Source organism: Myotis lucifugus, unplaced genomic scaffold, assembly GCF_000147115.1.
Source record: "Myotis lucifugus unplaced genomic scaffold, Myoluc2.0 scaffold_433, whole genome shotgun sequence".
Classification (NCBI taxonomy): Eukaryota; Metazoa; Chordata; class Mammalia; order Chiroptera; family Vespertilionidae; genus Myotis; species Myotis lucifugus.
This window is the reverse complement of record NW_005871481.1, coordinates 314894-337161: the sequence shown is the minus strand read 5'-3', so window position 1 is coordinate 337161 and position 22268 is coordinate 314894. Positions and strand designations below refer to the sequence as shown.

The 22268-nt window shown below is 46.9% G+C and overlaps 1 protein-coding gene across 6 annotated transcripts in view; it reads left to right on the top strand.

Moving 5' to 3' along the window:
• The window catches only part of SAP130 (Sin3A associated protein 130), a 101572-nt gene extending 79780 nt beyond the window's left edge, over positions 1 to 21792 (top strand). For 3 of the 6 annotated variants that reach the window (XM_023744174.1, XM_014468161.2, XM_014468162.2), the window contains 5 exons: positions 2290 to 2538; positions 3087 to 3212; positions 18315 to 18418; positions 19805 to 19918; positions 20147 to 20305. In XM_023744174.1, the coding sequence (XP_023599942.1) occupies positions 2290 to 2538; positions 3087 to 3212; positions 18315 to 18418; positions 19805 to 19918; positions 20147 to 20305 (752 nt within the window). Of the gene's footprint in view, positions 1 to 2289; positions 2539 to 3086; positions 3213 to 17758; positions 18076 to 18314; positions 18419 to 19804; positions 19919 to 20146 lie in introns of those variants that run through there. The other 3 variants (XM_014468160.2, XM_006102838.3, XM_023744173.1) reach the window with 3 other exon arrangements.
• The last annotated feature ends 476 nt before the right edge of the window (positions 21793 to 22268 follow it).

The window sequence follows — 22268 nt, the reverse complement described above, 5'->3', positions numbered from 1 at the left end:
GCCCTTTCTGTGGAGGAAGAAGAGGCGGAGCAAACAGGAGACTGACTGAAGGGGCCAGAGTGGAGAGAATAAACTTGGGGTATGTGATGTCCTGGAAGCAGGGCAGAAATATTTCAGGGAAAGGGGAGTAATCAGCTGGGTCACACGCTGTTGAAAGCTCAGTTAGGTTAAGGACTCCTGAATGGACCTAGAGGGTATTATGCTAACTGAAAGCAGTCAGTCAGAGAGAGACAGATGCCATATGATTTCACTTATATGTGGAAACTAAAGAACAAAAGAAAAGAACAAAACAGAAGCATGCATAGGTGCAGAGAACAGTCGGATGGTTGCCAGAGGGGAGGGGCATTGGAGGACTGTGTGGAAAGGTGAAGGGACCGAGAAGGACAGATTGGTAGTTACAGAACAGTCGCGGGGACGCCAAGTGCAGCCTAGGAATAGTGTCAGTAATATTGCAGTAACTGGGTATGGTGCCAGGTAGAAGTATCAGTGGGAACACTTGGCGAAGTATTTGATTGTCTAACCACTGTGCTGTACTAATACAAAGTAATTATGAAAATAAACTGTAATTGAAAAAATTTTTAATAAAACATACGTTTTTCAAAAATGTAAGGACTGAGCTGCGACCATTGGATTTAACAGCATGTGGAGATCTTGAGAAGAGCTGTTTTCATGTAATGATATTAGTCCAGGATGATTGGCTGTGGGTTCCAGAGAAAACTGGAGAGGAGCATTGGAGCCAATAAGTGTGAACAGTCCTTGAGTGGTTTGTTAAAAAGGGGTAGAAAAGGGAAGGGCAGTAGCTGCAGGGAAGTAATGCCAAGAGGAGTGACTTTTAAGCTGGGGCATTACAAGTCCAGGTGGGAATGATCCTGTCCAAGGAAAGAATTGATGGTGTGGAGAAAGATGAGGATTCCTGGAGCAGTGTCAGGGCAGGACACACAAAGATAAGGAAATACGTGGTCCCGCTGCAAGGAAGATGGTATACGTGGTGGGGGAATTTATGAGCATTTTCTGATTGTTCCTTTTATTGTGTGTGTGTATGTATGTGTGTGTGTATGTATGTGTGTATGTATTTGCAGTAAGATTGAAAGCAAGGTAATCAGCTAAGAGCAGGGCTGGGAAAAGAGGTGCTGGAGGTGTGAGGAAGGAGAAGGGTGAAATGGCCATGTGGAGAGAGTGGACTTAGCAGATACCCTGGGATTGCCCCGCAGCAGGAAAGGCGCGGAGGCTAGCCAGCAAGCCAGGAGACAGCAAGCACAGCGACATTCAGCAGCACAGTGTGGGCTGCTTGGAGAAAGCGAGGATAGGGAAGCAAGAGAAGGTCCAATGAGAGAATGAACAAATAAAATTGATGGTAGAATTAAAAACCAGTAATAGGAGAGGGATAAGCAATAGCAAAAAAAAAAAAAAAGGTAGGATTAATGGATAATAGTTCCTAGTTCCTATTTAATAGTTCCTATTAATGGATAATAGTTCCTCAACTAGAGGTTGTTGGAGACTGTTTGCTAAGAGGAGTGACCTGGAAAAATAGTTGGTTTTGGCTAGAGAATCAGATGCTAGAAATCAAGATGTGATGACAGTGTTCAGGGTGTGCCTGTTGGGACTGGGCACCGAGGTAGGGTGGGGGCAGGGACGTGGGGATATGGTAGATGGGAATAAGGGTGGAGGCGGGCTTTTGTCCTGATTTGTAAGGCCCCAGGTGTATGATTCACGCACGCCCAGGCGAGCGCTCCCCTCCCGGTGGAGGCTGCTTGATAGGAGGCCGTGTGCCATGGGTGCCAGAGCTTGAGCTCAGCCCAGCTCTGCGCCGCCCCTGCACTTGCCGTGACCTGTGCCTTGTTTTCTCATCTTTAAATTGGGAGTAATAAAATATGCCCACTAATTCAGATTATCTTAAGAGTATGTGACTAAATAGGTTAACTTCTAAGAATTCATGCTCAAAAGCTTGAAATAGTGGCTTGACCATGTGGTTTCTTGTTCCCCTTCGACAAGAAGCCCAGAGGCAGGCAGACGCTCAGAGGTGGTATGTGGGCCCCAGAAAGTCCTCAGGGTCGCCCCTGCCACCCAGGGGCTTGACACCGGTGCTTTTGTCACTCCTGCGTCTTCCTGCAAGGACAGTGGAGGTGTGAGGTGTTAGGAAGCACCTGGTCGCCTCTGCACAGCTGGTGCTTACCCGGCGCCGGGCACACAAGGGTTTCTCTGTTCTACTTATTTTCACTGGTGGACATCTGGTGACGTTGTCTGTATGCTCAGGTTCTCATGCACGTGTGTGCTCTCTCTCCCGTGCAGCAGTTCCTCCACTAGCTGCCAGCACCATGTCGCCATCTCTTGCATTGCTGGCTAACAACCTGTCCCTGCCCACAAGTGACCTACCGCCTGGTGCCTCCCCGAGGAAAAAGCCTCGGAAGCAACAGCATGTGATTTCCACAGAAGAGGGGGACATGATGGAGACAAACAGCACTGACGACGAGAAGTCCACAGCCAAGAGTCTCCTGGTGAAGGCGGAGAAGCGCAAGTCTCCTCCCAAGGAGTACATTGGTAATGGAATCTGCTGTCGTGTGAAGCTTTCCCACTTGAATCAGGACCAATCCCAAAGCTGTTTACATAGTCCAATCTCACTAGGGCTCACTTACTGGAATTGTACCTTGAGGATTGTGGCAAATCCTATATAGTAAAAGGCTAATATGCAAATCGACTGAACAGCAGAATGACCAGTCGCTATGACACGCACTGACCACCAGGGGGCAGACGCTCAATGCAGGAGCTGCCCCCTGGTGGTCAATGCACTCTTACAGGGGGAGTGCTGCTCAGCCAGAAGCCAGGCTCACGTCTGGCGAGCGCAGCGGCGGTGGTGGGAGTCTCTCCCGCCTCCTCAGCAGCACTAAGGATGTCCGACTGCCAGCTTAGGTGCGGGGAGTGGGCCTAAGCCGGCAGTGGGACACCCCCCCAAGGTCTCTTGGACTGTGAGAGGGCGCAGGCCAGGCTGAGCCCCCCCCCCCCCCCCACCCCAGTGCATGGATTTCGTGCACCAGGCCTCTAGGATGTAATAAGCTACTTAGGATCTTCTTTTTGTTCCCTTTAAACAGATGAAGAAGGAGTGAGGGATGTCCCCGTGCGTCCAAGACCTCCCATTACTTTGCTCCGGCACTATCGGAACCCCTGGAAAGCTGCTTACCACCATTTTCAGCGATACAGGGACGGCCGGGTTAAAGGTTAGCTTCCCCCAGGAACTTCAGTGTTAATGCATGAAATTGGGCTTTTACTGGGATTACAATCACAGGAGAACAGACAGGTTTACAAGTTTTCACTTTCTAAAAAACCTTAAGTTTTTGTTATAAAATCTGAAGACTTTAATGTTTAACTTAGACAGAATGTACATTTGGGTATAAAATTTGGAAAATTACTCTTTGCCTGAGAAAGCTATGTCTACTTTATTGGAAACTCAGTCTAACAAATAAGTGACAACATTGTTCTTGGTAAATTTCATGTATTCCCAGCTCCTCAAGTGGCGGTAGATGACTCCTCCGCCCCACAGAGCTGTGGAAGGAGCTATACTGGGTGTTTGGCATAGTCCATCTGAGTTCCTCGGATGCTCAGATGCACGTGCATCATAAGCTCCAGGGAGTTTTATTTCCCAAAGGACCACCTTTATTTAACATGTGTAACTCTTGCAGTGGTCAACATTAACTCTTGTTGTTGAACTTAAGAGTAACATTTTGATAAACCAACATGTAATAAAAATGGCTGATAGTACTTCGTAAATATTTGTGCTGATAGACTTTAAGTGTCTTTAGTCTCAGATATAGTCATTGCACAAAGAAGTATAAGTTAGCAGAGGGTTGGTCATTTTTCCCATTTACTCATAGAAAGTCTACTTGGGCACTTCTCTGAGGGCTTCCTTGTGGCCTCAAGGTGAGCAGAGCTGGACTGGACTGACTAATCTCTGTGAGCAGGGATGAGGGTCCTGGCAGTTCAGTCTCTAAAGCAAGCGTGTCAAACTCGAAGGCTAACGGGACGAATAAACAAGGTGTAAGTGTACGTGGCCACAAAAACCAAAAGCTTCAATTTTCCTAGAAACGTAGGTTTATTTCGATAGAGAAATGCTGAATACAAAGGGCTAAAATAAATGAGTCATCGTTAACATAAAATAATAGAACATTTTAATAAAAATTAATATTTTTTCTTGAACATTAACTTACCAGACACTGAATAACTTCACAAATTAATAAGCGTAACACAAATAAGCCTATTTTTCTTCTCCAAAAGTGAAATATTTCCTGTTGTTCACACCAAACAAGTCAGTACAAGATTAATGACGTGGCCATCAGCTGCTAAAATATTCGCTGCTGGTATTAGTGGAGAGAAATGGTGCGCCTGCGCAGAAGGCACATAAGGGAAATGAATGCAACACGATTCTAGTAATCAGTCATTAGCGAACGGTGTAGTTCGTTATTAATAATTATGTATAACAGGATATTGTAAAAATTAAGTTACGAAATTTTTATTAAAACATTTCTTACATACCATTATATTGGCTGGGCTGCAAAAATATTTGTTGTGGACTGCATACGGCCTGCGGGCCACGAGTTTGACATGCTTGCTCTAAATGGAAGTACAGAAGTGGCAACACATTCCAGGTTTTCTTCCTCACAAGTGTTCCCTGAGGTTTGAAGAGCAGGTAAGATTTCCAAAGGTAGAGAATGTTGGCCTGTGATGGAAGCAGGGTATGGACCACTAAACCTCTCCTCATGCCAGAATTCCACAGCCTAGAAGTTAACATTTAAAGGGTTCCCTAGTAACATTTTAAGCCATGCTAAAAAAGTCTTACTGCTTCTTGGGACTCACCATAACTGTATCAAGAAAGGTAATTTGATGACTGAAAATGTTCATGATTCCTACATCTTCTGTTTGAACATGTCCATATTCATCACCTTTGCGCCAAGTCTCTTGACTATTAAACTTTAGTTGAACTGCTTTGCCTATGTTTTAAAATCATATTCTTAAAAATAAATCAAGATGAGATGTTAAAAACTGGTCAGGTAATTTACAGGAAGGAAAGAAAAGAAATAGAGGATCAAGAATCCCAAGAAATTCCCTGGCCATTTTGGCTAACTGGTTAGAGTGTCAGCCCAGGGACCGAAAGGTCACGGGTTCAATTTCCAGTCAAGGGCACATACCTCAGTTGCAAGCTTGTGCAGGAGGCAAGCAATCACTCTATCTCTCTCACATCAGTGTTTCTCTCGCTTTCTTTTTCCTCCCTCCCCTCCACTATCTAAAAAAAAAATTGGTGGAAAAATACCCTTGGGTAAGGATTTAAAAAATAAAAGCAGCACAGGAAAGCAATAATAACATGGCAGGGCAGATTTAACCTTACATATCAATAATTACCTTAAATGTGAATAGTCTGAATATACCAATTAAAACACAGAATGACAGGATGGATGGGAAAAAGATCCACCTATATTCTGTCTATAAGAAACTCACTTCAAGTGCATTGACATAGGTAGATTGACAGATGGAAAATATATGCAATGGAAAAATTTTAAAAAGCAAAAGTAGCTATATTAATGTCAACTAAAAGTAAACCAGAGGAAAGAAAATTACTGGAAACAAAGAAGACATTGTGTGCTATTAAAAAATGTAGAGGCAACAAAAACCAAGAGCCTCAGAATACTTGAAGCAAAACGCTGGAGCTGGAGGAGAGATTGGCAGATGTGCGGTGACGTGAGAGCTTCAGCGCCTTGGTCTCAGCGACTGGTAGGAGCACTTGACAGAGTCAGCGAGGATGTAGAGCTGAGCACCATACACCAGCATCTAAGAAACGTTCATACACATTTGAACAGCGGCAGAAAATACACATTCTCTCAAGTGCACACAGAGCATGTTAAGACAGACAGTGTCCTGGACCAGAAAGCAAACCTTAGCAGATTTAACAGAATTGAAATTATATAGATTATCTTCATTTCCTATAATGGAATCACATTGGAAACCAAACACAGAGAGAACCAAAAACCTCCAAACCATGGAAATTACACAAAACACTTCTAAGCAATGGGTCAAAGAGGAAGTGTCGAAATTTTTTAAAATACATAAACTGAACGAAAATAAAATTAAGGGTAATCAAAATATATGGGAGGCAACTAAAGCAGTGCCAACAGGGAAATTTATAGCACGAAATGCTACATTAGACAAGAGGGAACATCTCAAAGTTCCTACAACAAAAACAGTAAAAAGAGCAACATAAACTCAAAGCAAATACAAGGAAGAAAATAGTAAAGACAGCAGAAATCAGTGAAATTGAAAAGAGGAAATTAAGCCCTGGCCGGTGTGGCTCGGTTGAGTGTTGTCCCATACACCAAAAGGTCACTGGTTCCGTTCAGGGCACATGCCCGGGTTCAGGCTCAGTCCCCACTAGGGGACATGCAGGAGGTAGCTGATTTATATTTCTCATCAATGTTTTTCTCTCTTTCCATTCCTCTCTCTCTAAAATCAATAAAAGTAACATTTTTTTAAAGAGGAAATTAATAAAATCAATAAAACAAAACTGGTTCTTTGAAAAAAGATCAATAAAATCAAACCTCTAGCAAAACTGAAAAAGATAAAGGAAAACAGGCAAATTGGGATTATCAGGAGTGAAACAGGATATTACTACATATTGTGCAGCCATTAAAAGCATCCTATATAATAAAAGCTTAAAATGCTAAGTGTTCGGTTGGCCATTCAACCAGTCAAAGCATAATATGCTAATATGCTAAGGCCGCTCAACCGCTTGCTATGACGTGCACTGACCACCAGGGGGCAGATGCTCCGACCAGTAGGTTAGCTTGCTGCTGGGGTCTGGCCAATCAGGACTGAGTAAGATGGGCCGGACACGCCCTGGAGCCCTCCTGTGGTCCCTCCCCAGCCCCGATCATGCACTGGTGGGGTCCCTCAGCCTAGCCAGCACCCTCTCACAATCCAGGCTCAGGGACTTCCCCTCCCCCCACCTCCCACCCACCCCACCCCACCTCCCCTGCCCAAGTGTACAAATTTCGTGCACCAGGCCTCTAGTAAGAAAATACTACGCAGTCCCTCCCTGGCTGGGCCAACCTCCCGTGTCCTTCCCCAGCCCCAATTGGGTACCAGTGGAGTCCCTTGACCTGGCCTGCACCCTCTTGCAATCTGGGATCCCACAGGCCAGGCCGAGGGACCCCACTGGTGCACGAATTCGTGCACCGGGCCTCTAACGTCTTAGATAAAATGAACCGATAACTTCAAAACCATAAATTACCAAAACGCCACCATAAATAGACAAATCTTAGTAGTCCTATAGCCATTAAGTAAGTTGAATCCATAATTCAAAAGCTTCTTAATAGAATCCCTAGGCTTAGCTACTTTTTTTAAATATAATACTAGAGGCCCAGTGCACAAGATTTGTGCACTTGGTGAGGGGTCCCTCAGCCCGGCCTGCACCCTCTCGCAGTCCAGGAGCCCTCAGGGGATGTCTGACTGATGGCTTAGCGGCGCTCCTCCTGTGGGAGCACACTGGCCACTGGGGGCAGCTCCTGCAGCTCCTCTCAAGTGCACACAGAGCATGTTAAGACAGACAGTGTCCTGGACCAGAAAGCAAACCTTAGCAGATTTAACAGAATTGAAATTATATAGATTATCTTCATTTCCTATAATGGAATCACATTGGAAACCAAAAACAGAGAGAACCAAAAACCTCCAAACCATGGAAATTACACAAAACACTTCTAAGCAATGGGTCAAAGAGGAAGTGTCGAAATTTTTTAAGCCCTGGTGGTTAGTGCACATCATAGCAAACGGTCATTCTGCCGTTTGATTTGCATATTAGCCTTTTATTATATAGAATAGTTTAGGTCCCTTTCTTTAAGATGTTCCCCACCCCTTGCTGCTGGGGTCCAGCCAATCAGTACTGAATGAGATGGGCCAGACACGCCCTGGAGCCCTCCTGCTGTCCCTCCCAGGCTGGCTAACCTCCCGCATCCCTCCCCAGCCCCAGTTGTGCACCGGATGGGGTCCCTCAGTCTGGCCTGCACCGGTTTCGGCCCCATCCCGCAGGACAGGCCAAGGGACCCCACTGGTGCACGAATTCGGCCGAGGGCACGAGGGCATGATGACCATTTGCATATTAGCATATAGCTCTTATACATAGATATTTTATGATTCAGAGAGAAGGAGAGGATAGAGAGAGAGTCGATTGCTGCCTCCTGCATGCCCCAACTGGGACTGAGCCCATACCCGGGCATGTGTCTTAACCAAAATCAAACCTGAACTCAGTCTGCAGGTCAATGCTCTATCCACTAAGCCAAACCGGATAGGACAACTCAGCTACTTTTACTGGGAACTCTCCAAATGTTTAAATGAACAATCAACATAATTTTTACAATCTCTTCCAAAATACAGGATGGAACAGTTTCAAATTCATTTTATGAAGTCATTATTCCCTTAGAGAAAACCAAAAAGGGTATCAATACAGAAAACTACAGATTGATATTTCTCATGAATATGGAAGCAAAAAAACTTAAACTGTTAGTAAATTACAATCCAGCAATATATAAATAGAATTTTACACTTTATCAAATGAGATTTGTTACAGCTATGCAAAACTTCTTTTTTTTTAATATATTTTATTGATTTTTTACAGAGAGGAAGGGAGAGAGATAGAGAGTTAGAAACATCGATGAGAGAGAAACATCGATCAGCTGCCTCCTGCACATCTCCCACAGGGGATGTGCCCGCAACCTAGGCACATGCCCCTGACCGGAATCGAACCTGGGACCCTTCGGTCCGCAAGCTGACGCTCTATCCACTGAGCCAAAACGGTTTCGGCAAAACTTCTTTAATATTTAAAAATCATAAAGTACCACAAACGAGAGAGCTTAAAATAAGACATTTATCTCATAGTTCTGGAGGCCAGAAGTCCGAAATGAAGGCATCAGCAGGATCAGCCTCTCTGAAGGCTGCAGAAGACCATTCTCCTTGCCTGTCTAGCTTCTGGCCAGCAAGCGTTTGATAACACTGGATGTGCAGCTGCTTCCCTCCGGTTTCTGCCTCCGGACCCACAAGTGTTCTTCCCTGAGTATCTGACTCTTCTCTTCAGAAAGACATTCGGCATTGGAGTTAGGGTCCATCTTAGCTCAGTGTAACTGCGTTACATCTGCAAAGACCATCAAGTTTTAAGTACCAAGGCTTAGGAATTTAACATGTCTTTCCGGGGGAGCACAATTCATCCCACAACAAAAGCTACAAAAGAAAAATTACGTGATTATATTAATTGATGCTGAAAATTATTTGACAAAATTCAACACTTATAAAAACTCAAAAATTGGAAAAGAGAAAGACTTCCCTCAACTGAGTAAAATGTCGTCAACGGGGGTGGGAAACTTTTCTGCCAAAGACCATTTGGATATTTATAACATCACTCGTGGGCCATACAGAATTACCAACTTAAACATTAGCCTTACCTGAGATGAGCAAAATGACAAGGCTGTTCTGTCCCACTACTCCACAGAGAACTGGAAGTTCTAGCCACACTTTAAGACAAGAAAAGAATAAACAGCTATACAGGTTCAAGAGAAATAAATGAACCCTATTTGCAGATGACATCATCTATGTAGAAAATCTCAAAGGATTCTTTGCAAAAACTCCTGGACCTAGTAAATGAGTTCAGCAAAATCACAGGGTCCAATATCCACACACAACAATTTTAGATACTTGTAATGAACTTATGAGAATTTTGAGAGGCCATACAATGTTCATGGGTTAGAAAGCTCTATAAAGATGTCAGTTCTCCCTAGATTGATCAGTAGGTTTAATATAGTTCCTATCAAAATCACACAAAGGCTTTTGTAGACATAATAAAGGATATTTTAAACTTGACATTGAAAAGCATAGGAGGTAGAATAGCTAAAATAATCTTGAAAAAAAAAAAGCCTATAATTTAGCTACAGTAATTGTAGCAGTGGTATTTACGGAGGGCTAGACATATAGATGATGTAATGGTATAGAAAACGCAGAAATAAGTCCACACAGATATGCTCAGCTGTTTTGTTTTGTTTTTTACTGAAGTGCAATACCAATTCAGTGGAGGAAGTAAAGTCTTTTTAACAGACAGTCCTAGACATTCATAAGTTAAAAAAAACACATCCTCAACCTAATTTATACAAGAATTTACTCAAAATGGATTTAACTTTGAAATGTAAGACTTTTAGAAGAATACCTGGTAGACATTCTTCTGCACCTAGAGCCTGGTGAACACTTCTTAGGACTGATGCACATCCCTGTGAACATTTTAGGTATGCTACCTTCAGCCTCTATTGTAAAAACACCATCCTACATAATAAAAGCCTAATATGCAAATCGACTAAACGGCAGAACGACCAGTCGCTATGATGCACACTGACCACCAGGGGGCAGATACTCAACGCAGGAACTACCCACAGGCTCCAACCCGTGGCGGCGGCAGTAGGGGGCAGGCCGGCGAGCAGCAGTGCCAGGCCGCCAGCCAAGGCAGGTGCCAGCGGAAGCCCCCCCTCCCCCCCAATTGCCCCACCGGTCATCCCACAGATCGTCCCTGATCGCCATTCAGGCCTAGGGACCTACCTGTGCCCCGGGCCTCTAAGTGTATTTAAGAAAACTGAAGAAATTGAGCTTTCATTAAGAACTTGGTTATTCTGTGAAGCGCGTAGGAAGATGAAAAGACAAGCTGTAAGCTGGGGAGGGAATGTTAACAAACCTCATAAAGGACACAGACCTCCACAGGTGCTGTGCCTGCGGGGGAGGGGGTAAAGTCACAGGCTTCCCCAGGGTGCTGTGCCGGGGAGGGGGTGGGGGTTGGGTAAGGTCACAGACCTCCACGGGGGCGGAGGGGGTGGCTTCACAGAGAAGGAACCTGCCAAACACCCCTCAGTGAGGTGGCCAAGGCCGTGGCAACACGACTGAGTCAGGTTAATAGTATGTTCTCTATAGACTGTGAAGGCCCCTCAGAATCCAGAACCCAGTCTAGCCTGTGAGCCAGGCCTGTTGGCAGGGAAGGGCACCCTGCAGCACTGGCCGGAATCGGCAGCCTGGGGTCATCGGGAGCAGGAGCCATCAGCCAGGAGGGGTCGAGGGAGACATGAGTGAGTGGGATGTGGTATCCTGATTAGATCCTGGAACAGAAAACAACTATTTTTTAAATGTTCAACCTCACTAGCCATTAGTGAAATGTACATTGAGATGTCACTACACACCCTTCAGAACAGCTGACGTGGGAGTCGTGGGGTGCTAAGTGCGGGGAGCCGAGGACCCATCCCCCCTGTGCTGCGTGGCCTGCTGCCTGTCGCCCGGGCTGCGGCTTTGACCTGATGGGTTGTCTGGAGAATGGCACCTTGTTTTTCTCTTGCTACTTTGAAGATTTTCTCAACTTTGACTTTTAATGTTTTTCCTGCAATGTGCCTGTTGGTGGTGCTCCTTGAGCTTCCTGGGCATAGAGGGGTTTTGTGGGTTTGACGTGTTTTTCCCAGGAAGCTTTCAGCCATCTTTTCCTTGGCGCCTTCCTCCTCCTCCTCCCCCTTCCCTTGTGCCTCCTTACACAGACCTTCTCCAAGGCACTGCTCACTCTCTTCTTTTTTCTCTCAACAACGTGGATACTCTCTTTTGATCTGATTCTCTGTTGTACAGTTCAGATCTACTGTTGCTCCCACTTGTGGATTTTAAAATGTTCATTTATTGTACTTTTCAACTCCAGGATTTTATCTTGTTTCTTTTCTCTTTTAATTTCTTTCTCTCTGACGTGATCATCATACCGTCCTGCTTCACTCGCGCTCTCGTTTCAGTCTGTGGGCTTACGTGTAATCGCTGCTCTTGAATCTCTTTCTGGTCAGTGACACTGGTCATTCTCAAAAAGCAGTTTGCTGCCTCCCCCTGCTCCCATGATAGGTCACACTCTCCTGTTTCTTTGGCATGACTCATCGTTCCTTGTGGAAAAGTGGGCTTTTAGATGCTATCACGCAGCACCTCGGGCACTGCATCCCCACCCGTGTTACTGCTATTGGCTCCTTTATTTGTTTGGTGGCTGGTTATTCTCGTGACCTCTAACTGCTGCCCCGACCCCACCACCGCTGCCCAGAGTCGAGCCTCCGCTGCTGCTCCTCAGGGAGGCGCTGCTCTGGGGTGCCGTGCTCCTGGGAGAGCAGTGCTGCTAGGGCTCTCTGCTCTCCCGATGACACCAGCTGGTAAGCCCACGGTCGCCTGCCTTTGCTCTGCTAGGACACAGGGCATGCTGGAATTTGTCCTGTGGCACAAGGTCACTTCCTCTGCAAACAAATCCAGTGAACTTGCAGCTTCTTGTCAGAGTCGCGTCTGAGGTCAGTGTTGGCTGTCATTGTCTCTCCTGCCCACAGTGAGCCCACAGTCTCGGCTGCGTCTCCCTTAGACCTACAGGGGTTCTCTCCCTGCCCTTCCCTACACCCCCTTCTGGGGGCGCCTTTATGTCAGAACTTATCCCTTTACAAATGGAGTCAGTTCCTTTGGGAAGAGAGTAGCAGCTCCCTGCTTTAGAGACTGTTTCTCCTGAGGGCGGGGGGTGGGGAGCACCCTGAGGAACACCTGCTTTCTGGGGGGCGCGCTCTGTGGGGGGAAGGCCCAAGCAGCTGGAGGTCCTCGGCTCGCCTCACCTCACAGGACCACACGCATGCGGGGAAGGGCTCCTCCCGCTGTCCGCAGCACGTCGTTCCCAGGCACGGTCCGTTCCACGGTGGGGTTGAGCCCAAAGAAGCCCCAAAGCTCAGTTCTCACCTGTGACTTAACCTCCGCAACAGGGGCAGGGCAGGCAGGGAAGTGCTGGTGCCCTGCCCAGGGTGGGGCCTGCTTGTGGTAGCGAGGGGGGCAGGGAGGTGTCATTCGGAGGCTGCAGACCTGCTCTTCCTGCTACATTGGCAGGACCTTTTCCAGAGGGTTCAGTGGTTATTTTAACACGTTTCGCCAGTCTCATTAGGGAGCAGATTAGCAGAGCACACTCGTACATGCTGAGCTGCTCTGAAAATAACTGAGCAATTTCATAAACATGAAATACACACTTGTATGACCCAACAGTTGCACTTCTAAGCATTTACCCCAGAAGAATGAAAACCTATGTCCACACAAAAATCTGTGCCCAGATATTCATAGCAACTGTTTTGTAGTAACCAAAAGCTGGAGACAAGGCGGACGATGTCCGTGGGCAGTGTCACACAAGCTGTGGCTTATTAGATAGGAATGAAAAGGGAAGACTGTCAGTCGTGCTGATTTTAAAGGGACACATGCGGTGTGACGTGTGGAAGGGACTCCTATCTATGTCACGTTCTCAAAATGACAGAGTCGTGCAGACAGTGTTCGCAGTCGGGGCAGGGGGTGACCTCACGGTGTGGCAGGAGGGGCTCTTCCGTTTGGAGTCTTGGGGGGCGGGGGGCGGGCACCACAGGAGTCGCTGGCCTGTGAAGCGGCAGGTGCACCCTTTCCGTCCACGGTGATTTCCTGGATTTAATACTGTTCTCTGGTGATGCCAGATGCAACCAGTGGGGTGAACTTGACCTCTTTACTATTTTTTATTAGCTTTATTGAGATATAATTCACATATTAAAATGGACAATTTAGTGATTTTTCATATATCCACACAGTTGTGCCTCCATCACTACAGTTAGTTTTTAAACATTTTCTTTACGCCAGTAAGAGACGCCATGCTTGCCCTAACCGGTTTGGCTCAGTGGATAGAACGTCGGCCTGCGGACTCAGGGGTCCCAGGTTTGATTCTGGTCAAGGGCATGTACCTTGGTTGCTGGTTGCGGGCACATCCCCAGTAGGGGGCGTGCTGGAGGCAGCTGATCAATGTTTCTCTCTCATCGATGTTTCTAACTCTCTATCTCTCTCCCTTCCTCTCTGTAAAAAATCAATAAAATATATTTAAAAAAAAAAAAAAGAGATGCCATGCCCGTTGGCTCGCCATCACCCCCAGTGCTGCCAAGGCCACCTCTGATCTACTTTCCGTCTCTATAGGTTTCCCAATGCTGCACGTGTCAGATGCATGGAATCATACAATATGCCATCTTCCGTCATCCATGTAGCGTGTATCAGTACTTCATTCCTTATGTACCATGTTTTATCCATCATCACTTGATGGGCATTTGGGCTGTTTCCACTGTTTATTATGAAAATGATGCTATGAACATTGGTCCAATTTGTGGGGTACCCTTTCATTTCGCTTGGATATATAATTAGGAATAGAATTTCTGGGTTGTTTAGTAACTTTTTATTTAACATTCTAATAACTGCTAGACTGTTTTCCAAAGTGAATACACTTTATTTTTCCATCAGCTGTGTGTGAGCCTTCTGATTTCTCCACATTCTTATCATAACTTACTGACTTCTTTATTGCAGCATGCTGGTGGGTGGGCAGTGGGGCTTCTTGTTTTTTTGTGTGTGTTTTTTAATCCTCGCCCAAGGATATATTTTTATCGCTTAGAGAAACATTGATGTGAGAAACATCAATCGGTTGCCTCCCACATGTGCCCTGACTGGGGATTGGACTCAAAACTTTCTGGTGTGCACCACAACATTCCAGAGACTGCGCCCAGCCAGGGCCCCTCAGGGTGGTTCCGATTGCTATTTCCCTAGTGACGTTGAATATCATGTAGTTATTGACCGTTTGCGTTCTTCTGAAGAGATGTCCTTTTGGATGTTTTTGCCCTTTTTATTTTATTTTTTTAATTAAATCTTTATTGTTCAGATTATTACATTGGTTCCTCTTCTTTCCCACCATAACTCCGCTCCCTCACCCCCCCGCCCTCACCCCCTCACCACTGTCCTCATCCATAGGTGCACCATTTTTGTCCAGTCTCTTCCTGCATCCCCCACACCCCTTTCCCCTCCAAGAATAGTCAGTCCACTCCCTTTCTATGCCCCTGATTCTATTATAATCACCAGTTTATTCTGTTCATCAGATTATTTATTCACTTGATTTTTAGATTCACTTGTTGATAGATGTGTATTTGTTGTTCATAATTTGTATCTTTACCTTTTTCTTCTTCTTCCTCTTCTTAAAGAATACCTTTCAGCATTTCATATAATACTGGTTTGGTGGTGATGAACTCCTTTAGCTTTTCCTTATCTGTGAAGCACTTTATCTGACCTTCAATTCTGAATGATAGCTTTGCTGGATAAAGTAGTCTTGGTTGTAGGTTCTTGGCATTCATCACTTTGAATATTTCTTGCCACTGCCTTCTGGCCTGGAAAGTTTCTGTTGAGAAAGCAGCTGACAGTTGTATGGGTACTCCCGTGTAGGTAACTGACTGTCTTTCTCTTGCTGCTTTTAAGATTCTCTTTGTCTTTTGCCCTTGGCATTTTAATTATGATGTGTCTTGGTGTGGTCCTCTTTGGATTCCTTTTGTTTCGGGTTCTCTGCGCTTCCTGGACTTGGAAGTCTATTTCTTTCACCAGGTAGGGGAAGTTTTCCGTCATTATTTCTTCAAATAGGTTTTCAATATCTTGCCCTCTCTCTTCTTCTGGCACCCCTATAATTTGGATGTTGGTATGCTCGAAGCTGTGCCAGAGGCTCCTTACACTATCTTTGTATTTTTGGATTCTTTTTTCATTTTGCTTTTCCGGTTGGGTGTCTTTTGCTTCTTCGTATCTTTGACTTGATTCTTGCGATCCTCTAGTCTGCTGTTGGAACTCTGCATAATATCCTTTATTTCAGTCAGTGTATGCTTAATTTCTAGTTGGTCCTTTTTCATAACCTCGAGGGTCTCACTAGATTTCTTGAGGGTCTCACTACATTTATCGGCAGTCTCACCAGACTTTTTGAGGGTCTTACTAAATTTATCAGCAGTTTCTAGAAAGTTCTTGAAAAACCTTAAAAGTGTGCTTTTGAACTCTGTATCCAGTAGTTTGCTTTCCTCCATTTCTGTCATTTGTGACCTGTTTCTTTGTCTCCGCATTTTTTATGCTTCCCTGTGTTGATAGAGTGGCCTTGTGTGCTAGGTGTCCTATAGGGCCCAGTGACTCAGCCTCCCCAATTACCTGAGGTGGACATTCTTGGTGCACCCCCTTGTGGGCTTTGTGCACAGTCTTGTTGTAGTTAAGCTTTGATTTTTGTAGGTATCACTGGGAGGAATTGACCTCCAGGCCAATTGGCTGTGAGAATCAACTGTGTCTGCAGTGGGAGAACTTCTGTGCTGGAGACACCCCTCCGGGGCAAGACTTGCTTCAGTGGGGCTTTGGTGCTCACTGAGTCTGCCCCCTGAGTGTGTCCTTTATGGATCCGAGGAGCTGCAATCTGGATGGTCCCACTCTGACCACGGGGCACACTGGCTCCTGGATCTCTAAGGAGGTGCTAATCTAGCCTTTGCCTGAGGCTACCCAGCAGGAGCTCAGCTGTGAAGCAATATAAGTTGCCCTGGGGCCTTGGGCCAGCTGCAAGTTTGTTAGGTAATTTTCAGATTGCAAAGGGCCAGGCCTTTCATATGCAAAAGCCGGCGCACAGCTTGGGCGGGGCGGGGGTCCCAGGGGATCAACAGGGCAGAGCAAGCAGCTATGGCTGCCCTCAGAGGCCCTGCTTCTCAGTGTCCCGGTAATCGCTGCAAGCACCTCCGAGAGAAAGCTGCCCTCGAGTTCCGACAGATGCCAGACAGTCCAGTTTCTCCCGTGAGTTGGGTCCCCAGAGACTCGCCGGGAACTGGAGCTCAGAGCTTGAGACTCCCTCCCGATTGAAAAAGACAACCGTGTCCTCAGCCACCAGCCCTCTCCGAGTGCGCCTCCGTACCTCTGTACTTTACTTCCGCACTGCACCTCCTTTGAGTCTCGGTATGCTCTTCTCTTTCCTTCTAGTTGTAGAATTTTCACTCAGCCAGCCTTCCTGTGGTTCTGGATGATGTCCGTTCCGTCTTTTAGTTGTATTCTTGAAGTGGTTGTGCGAGGCAGCAATCTCCAATATTTACCTATGCCGCCATCTTGGTTTTTCTCTTCTGTTTTTGCCCTTTTTAATTGGTTTGTCTTTTTATTGCTGAGTTGTAATTCTTCGTGTGTTCTACATAAAAGTCCCTTATCAAATATATCTCTACTGTCTCTGCAATTTCCTGTGAATCTTTATTTCAAACTAAAAATGTATTTAAACGCTTACAGTGGGATCCATGAGCACATCTAAAATGTGGTGCCTATCGGGTCAGTTCTGTGTCAGCGTTGTGGTTGTGGTGTACAAAACTGCAGCACAGTCTTCTTTTGAGTAATTCCGAAGCATTGGGGGAAACTGGGTGAGACGACACAGTATCTCTGTTACTCCGTACAGCTGCATGTGAATCTACAATTACCCCAAAAAGTTTAAAAGTTGTTTAATCATATTCACGCTAATATTTGCCTGCTACATAGGGTTTTGGGTTTTTTTAATTGACGAACTTTCTAGAGCAGTTTTAGGTTCACAACAAAAACAGAAAGTGCAGAGATTTCCCATGCACCCCTGCCCCCCACTCAGAGCCTCCCACTAACAGCCCCACCGTGGGCACCGTCATCACCACAGCTCACCAGGCGGGCCTGCACTGGCACCGTCATCACCACAGCTCACCAGGCGGGCCTGCACTGGCACCGTGGTGTGCATTCTTTGGGTTTTGACAAATACATAGTGGGTGTTTGGGTTTTTTTTAAGGATTTTTAAAATAATTTTTAAATTTTAAAAAAACACTTTTTGTCATACTACACAATTCTGATTACTGGACTTTTCTGCCCAAATTTAAATGTTATACAGATTTGATTCCTGTGATCTCTCCAAGACCTGGTAGCACTGTGGAGCCTCTGAGGACGTCTTGCCCAGCTCCCCACCTGCTTGCGAGCATCACACATGAGCGAGGCTTCTGCCCACTGAGGACCATTTCCCTCTTTTAAGAAAGTAGAATAATAACTTGCCGTCTTTTGAACTCACTAGATCAGCAGAGCCTGTCTTTCAAGCATTCTTAGTGATGGACAAAGAGCTTTTACTCATGTTGTGACCTCTATTCCTAATGGCTTAAATGCAAAGGATTTATATTTAAAGACATTTAAGTAAAGGAATTCTTTTGTTTCTTATTGTCTAAAGTTTTACATATGTCTTTTTTTTTCTTCCCATTGACCCCCCCCAGCCACTCCCATCCCCGAGGGCAAGCCCCCACCACCCAGTGTCTGTGTCCTTTGGTTCTGCTAATTGCATGCATACAAGTCCTTTGGGTGATCTCTAACCCTCCCCCAAGGAAATTCTTGGTAGAATAGTTGCACTTAAGGATTTTACTTTCTGGAAATTGATTGTGCTCTGTTTTTTCATGTTCCAGAGGAGAAGAAAGCCATGCTGCAGGAAATCGCCAGCCAAAAGGGAGTGTCCTGTCGTGCCCAAGGCTGGAAAGTCCACCTCTGTGCTGCCCAGTTGCTACAGCTGGTAGGTGGGGGTGGGGCTGGGCCTGCGAGGAGGGCGCGGTGCTGCAGGTGTGCATTCCTGCCAAGGTTCTCCTGAGCGATCCGAAGCGTCCTCAATCGCATGGCGCTGAGATCATTGGTAGGGCGTGCCCATTCCTGTGTCTGCTTCATACATGTGATTATGATCTAACTATATCTTAGTTCTGGTTCGCAGAACCAAAGCCTGTGCGCACCTCTGGTGTGAGACCTGCAGTTCAGCTCAGTGCCCTGAAACGGCCTCAGACGGCCCACTGTGCACCCTCCCCGCTCTGCTCTTCCCCGGCCACCAGGCACAGTCCCCACTGCTCACTGCCCTGTGGGAGCCCTGGCTTCCTCCCCCTCTGACACTACAGAGCCTGCCTGCTGCAGCCGCTGTGTGAGCACTGGGTCCTGACGACAACCCTCCTGGCCCTGGGGCCCCGCGAGGTGCAGTGACCTCCCCCTGGGCTGGGAGTGTATTGGCTAGTAAACTGCTCTTGATCCCATCTGTCCAGTGTTGGTGAGGGTCACGGTTGCAGCCATTTCCAGAACCCTGGGGCGGGGGTCTCCTCTTCACCAGCGAGGGAAGGGCACAGGGAAGCAACCGCCTCAGGAGTCTCTCCATCGCTGGAGTAGATGGGACCCGACTGTGGTTTTATGTGTGAATGGGGCGGGGCTAGTTCTGTACTTCACAGAGAAGCACGTGTCTGTGCACCATGTGGACTTGTTTCCCAGAGGAGTTTATCCAGGGCAGTGTTTAATCCGTGCCCAGCCCTCGGGGCTCAGTGGGTGAGCGGTGACCTACAAACCAGGAGGTCACAGTTTGATTCCCAGTCAGGGCACATGCCCGGGTTTGGGGCTCGATCCTCCGTGGGGGGCGTGCAGGAGGCAGCCAATCAATGATTCTCTCTTATTGATGTTTCTATCTCTTTCTCCTTACTTCTCTGAAATCAATAAAAAAATACATATTTTTTAAAGTTATCCTTACCCTAGCCACTTTGGTTCAGTGGATAGAGCATGAGCCTTTGGACTGAAGGGTCCCGGGTTCGATTTGGGTCAAGGGCACGTACCTCTGTTGCAGGCTTGATCCCTGTGCAGAGGCAACCAATCAATGTGTCTCTCACATCAGTGTTTCTCTCTGTCTCTCCTCCTCCCTTCCACACTCTCTCAAAAAATCAATGGGGAAAATATCCCTGGGCGAGGATTAACCAAAAAAAATTACCCTTGATTGTATTGTAAGTTGTTACTGATCACTTTCGTCATTGAGAGAACAGCTCACACCAGTTTAAAAAGGTGGTTCAGGGTGGTTTATTTGCCTTGGTGGTGTTCCTCGAGCTTTTCAGACAAAAGCATTTCTGAGGTCCCACTGTCACCGCCTTGTGTGTTGCAGACGAATCTAGAGCACGACGTTTATGAAAGGCTCACCACCCTCCAGGAAGGGATCATCCCCAAGAAGAAAGCGGCGACTGACGACGACCTGCACCGCATCAACGAACTCATCCAGGTGGGAGCGAGCTCTTCCTTCCTCCTCACCCGATTACTTCTCCCTTTCTCTCCTCCAGCCACTCCTTTGTTTATCAAAAGCTTATTCACTTCAGCCTGCATTACCAAGAAACTCTCAAACATTTTCTGTGTGAAAGCCTCAAAGTGTCTCAGTCCACAGATGGAGACGTTCTTTAAAGCCGAGGCACCTCACGATGACTGACTGACAGTGGCCTGTCTTTTGTTCCAGGGGAACATGCAGAGGTGTAAGCTGGTGATGGATCAGATCAGCGAGGCCAGAGACTCCATGCTGAAGGTTCTAGATCATAAAGACCGTGTCCTGAAGCTTCTCAACAAGAATGGGACTGTCAAGAAGGTATCGAAACTGAAGCGAAAGGAAAAAGTCTAGACCCAGGAGTCAGGGCTGTGGAGACGGAGTTTATGAAGAAAGATGCGGGGCGCCGGAGGGTTTGGTTATCTTCCAAGTGGAACATTGAAATAAAGGAAGCGTTCCTTAATGCCCAGCCCTGGCATCAGTGTCACGGAGGATCAGAGCTGAGCTGACTCCTCAGTGCACTGTCATCAGGGACTCCTGGGCCCAGGGGCTGCCCACTGGAATCAGTGGACGGTGATGGCTGGATTTGTCAGCTTTCCGGTTTAAAACTGTTTACCTGATGAGGCCTGTCGGCCCGTGCTGAGCCTGGGCTGGGAGTAGCCCCTGGACTGCTGTTCTCATCCACACAGAAGCCCCCCTCCCGCTGTCTTGATTCTGTCCACCTTTCTCAGCTGCGCCATGGCACTGAGAACGGCACATCTCACACTCTAAGGGGTTTGAACTATCAATTATTGTCATTTTTAAGAACCATTTCAAAGTGAAACTATTCTATTGTCTGTCCTGCGTGTGTCCATTGGGTTTTGTGGAGGCTCAGAGCAGGCAGCACCACGAATGGCCCTGAGGTCCCCGTTCTGAAGTGGCTCTTGGTTGTCTGTGCTGCTGCGGCCGGTGTGACGCCATCAGCTGTATGTACCACACATCTGCCAAGGTCAATAAAGGACTCTCGGGGTTTTGTACATGAGCATCTGAGTGGTTTTAGAGTCAGTGCTGTGCTGAACGCCACTGGCAATGCTGACCCCCTGGTCTTGTGGTCATAGTTACCTGCTTCCTGGTAACTAGCTCGACGGGTGCGGTAGCCCAGGCCTCCCTGGGCACCAGCACCCTGTCTCCTGCCCAGCCGGGGGTTCTGCTGGCTACACCTGTAGTTCCAGCACTCCTCCCTGTGCCCTGATCTCAGCAGACTTGAGACCGTCGGTGCCGATGCTGACCAGGCCTCCCTGAGCAGCCTTCCTAGACCTGGAGCGGGAAGGTCTCACCTGGGGAGGGCTGAAGGAGAAGCTTTTGGCTTCTGGTTCGGACGCAGGCCTGCACGCCCTTGGGAAGAAGTCCTTGGAGCAGGCGAGCTGCTCCCCCTGGGGCTCCGTGGGGCGTGGAGCCCACGTGGAAAATACTGCTGCTTGTTACGGCACCGGCTGGTGTGCCTGCTGAGGAGCGCTCCCCGGCTTGGCTCCGCTCCGTGCACATTGCCCTGTGGCTGGTGGGGGTGCTGGACAGTGAAGGGCAGTCTCGGATATTAGGGACCCTGCTTCACAAGCCTGTTCTCCAAAGGATCAGCCCCTTCATTTAAACAAGACTTAGGTGACCTCTCGAAGGACGCCCGGCAGCGCAGGCCTCGCTGTCAGCGCAGGTAGAACAAGTGTCCGTTTGCCTCCACCTTTTGAGGGAGCACAGTCAGAAGTTGGGAGAGCGGGGGTGCATCTTGCCTTTGTGCACAACATTATTAAACAGTTTTGTTGAAAACTAACTGGTATACAATAAACTAAACATTTTAAAGTATGCAATTCGGTTTGATATTTGTTTATACCCATGAAAGCACCAAAAGCAAAATAGTCAACGTGTCTCTGAGACCCGTAAGTTTCCTTGTACCTGTGACTTCTCTCTCTTGCCCTTACCTGCCTCCCCAATTTTGGCAAATGTGCTTTCTGTCGCTCTAGTGTGCATTTTCTGGGATGTATGAATGGGATCATCCAGTATATTATTTTTTATGGGAAGTAGTCTGGCTTTTTTACACAGTGTAATGGAAAGCTATACTGAGTTATATTCATGTTGCTAGTTTCAAGAGTTCATTGCTTTTTTTAATTAAATTTATTGAGGTGACGTTGTTCATTGCTTTTTATTGCTGACAGCTTGGTTCCCCGTCACCAGTGAAAGGCACTCTAGTGGCGGTGGTGGTCATTGCAGATACAGCCGTCCACGCGTTCTGCTCTGTTTTAACCCTCACCCGAGGTTATTTTCCTATTGACTTTTAGAGAAAGTG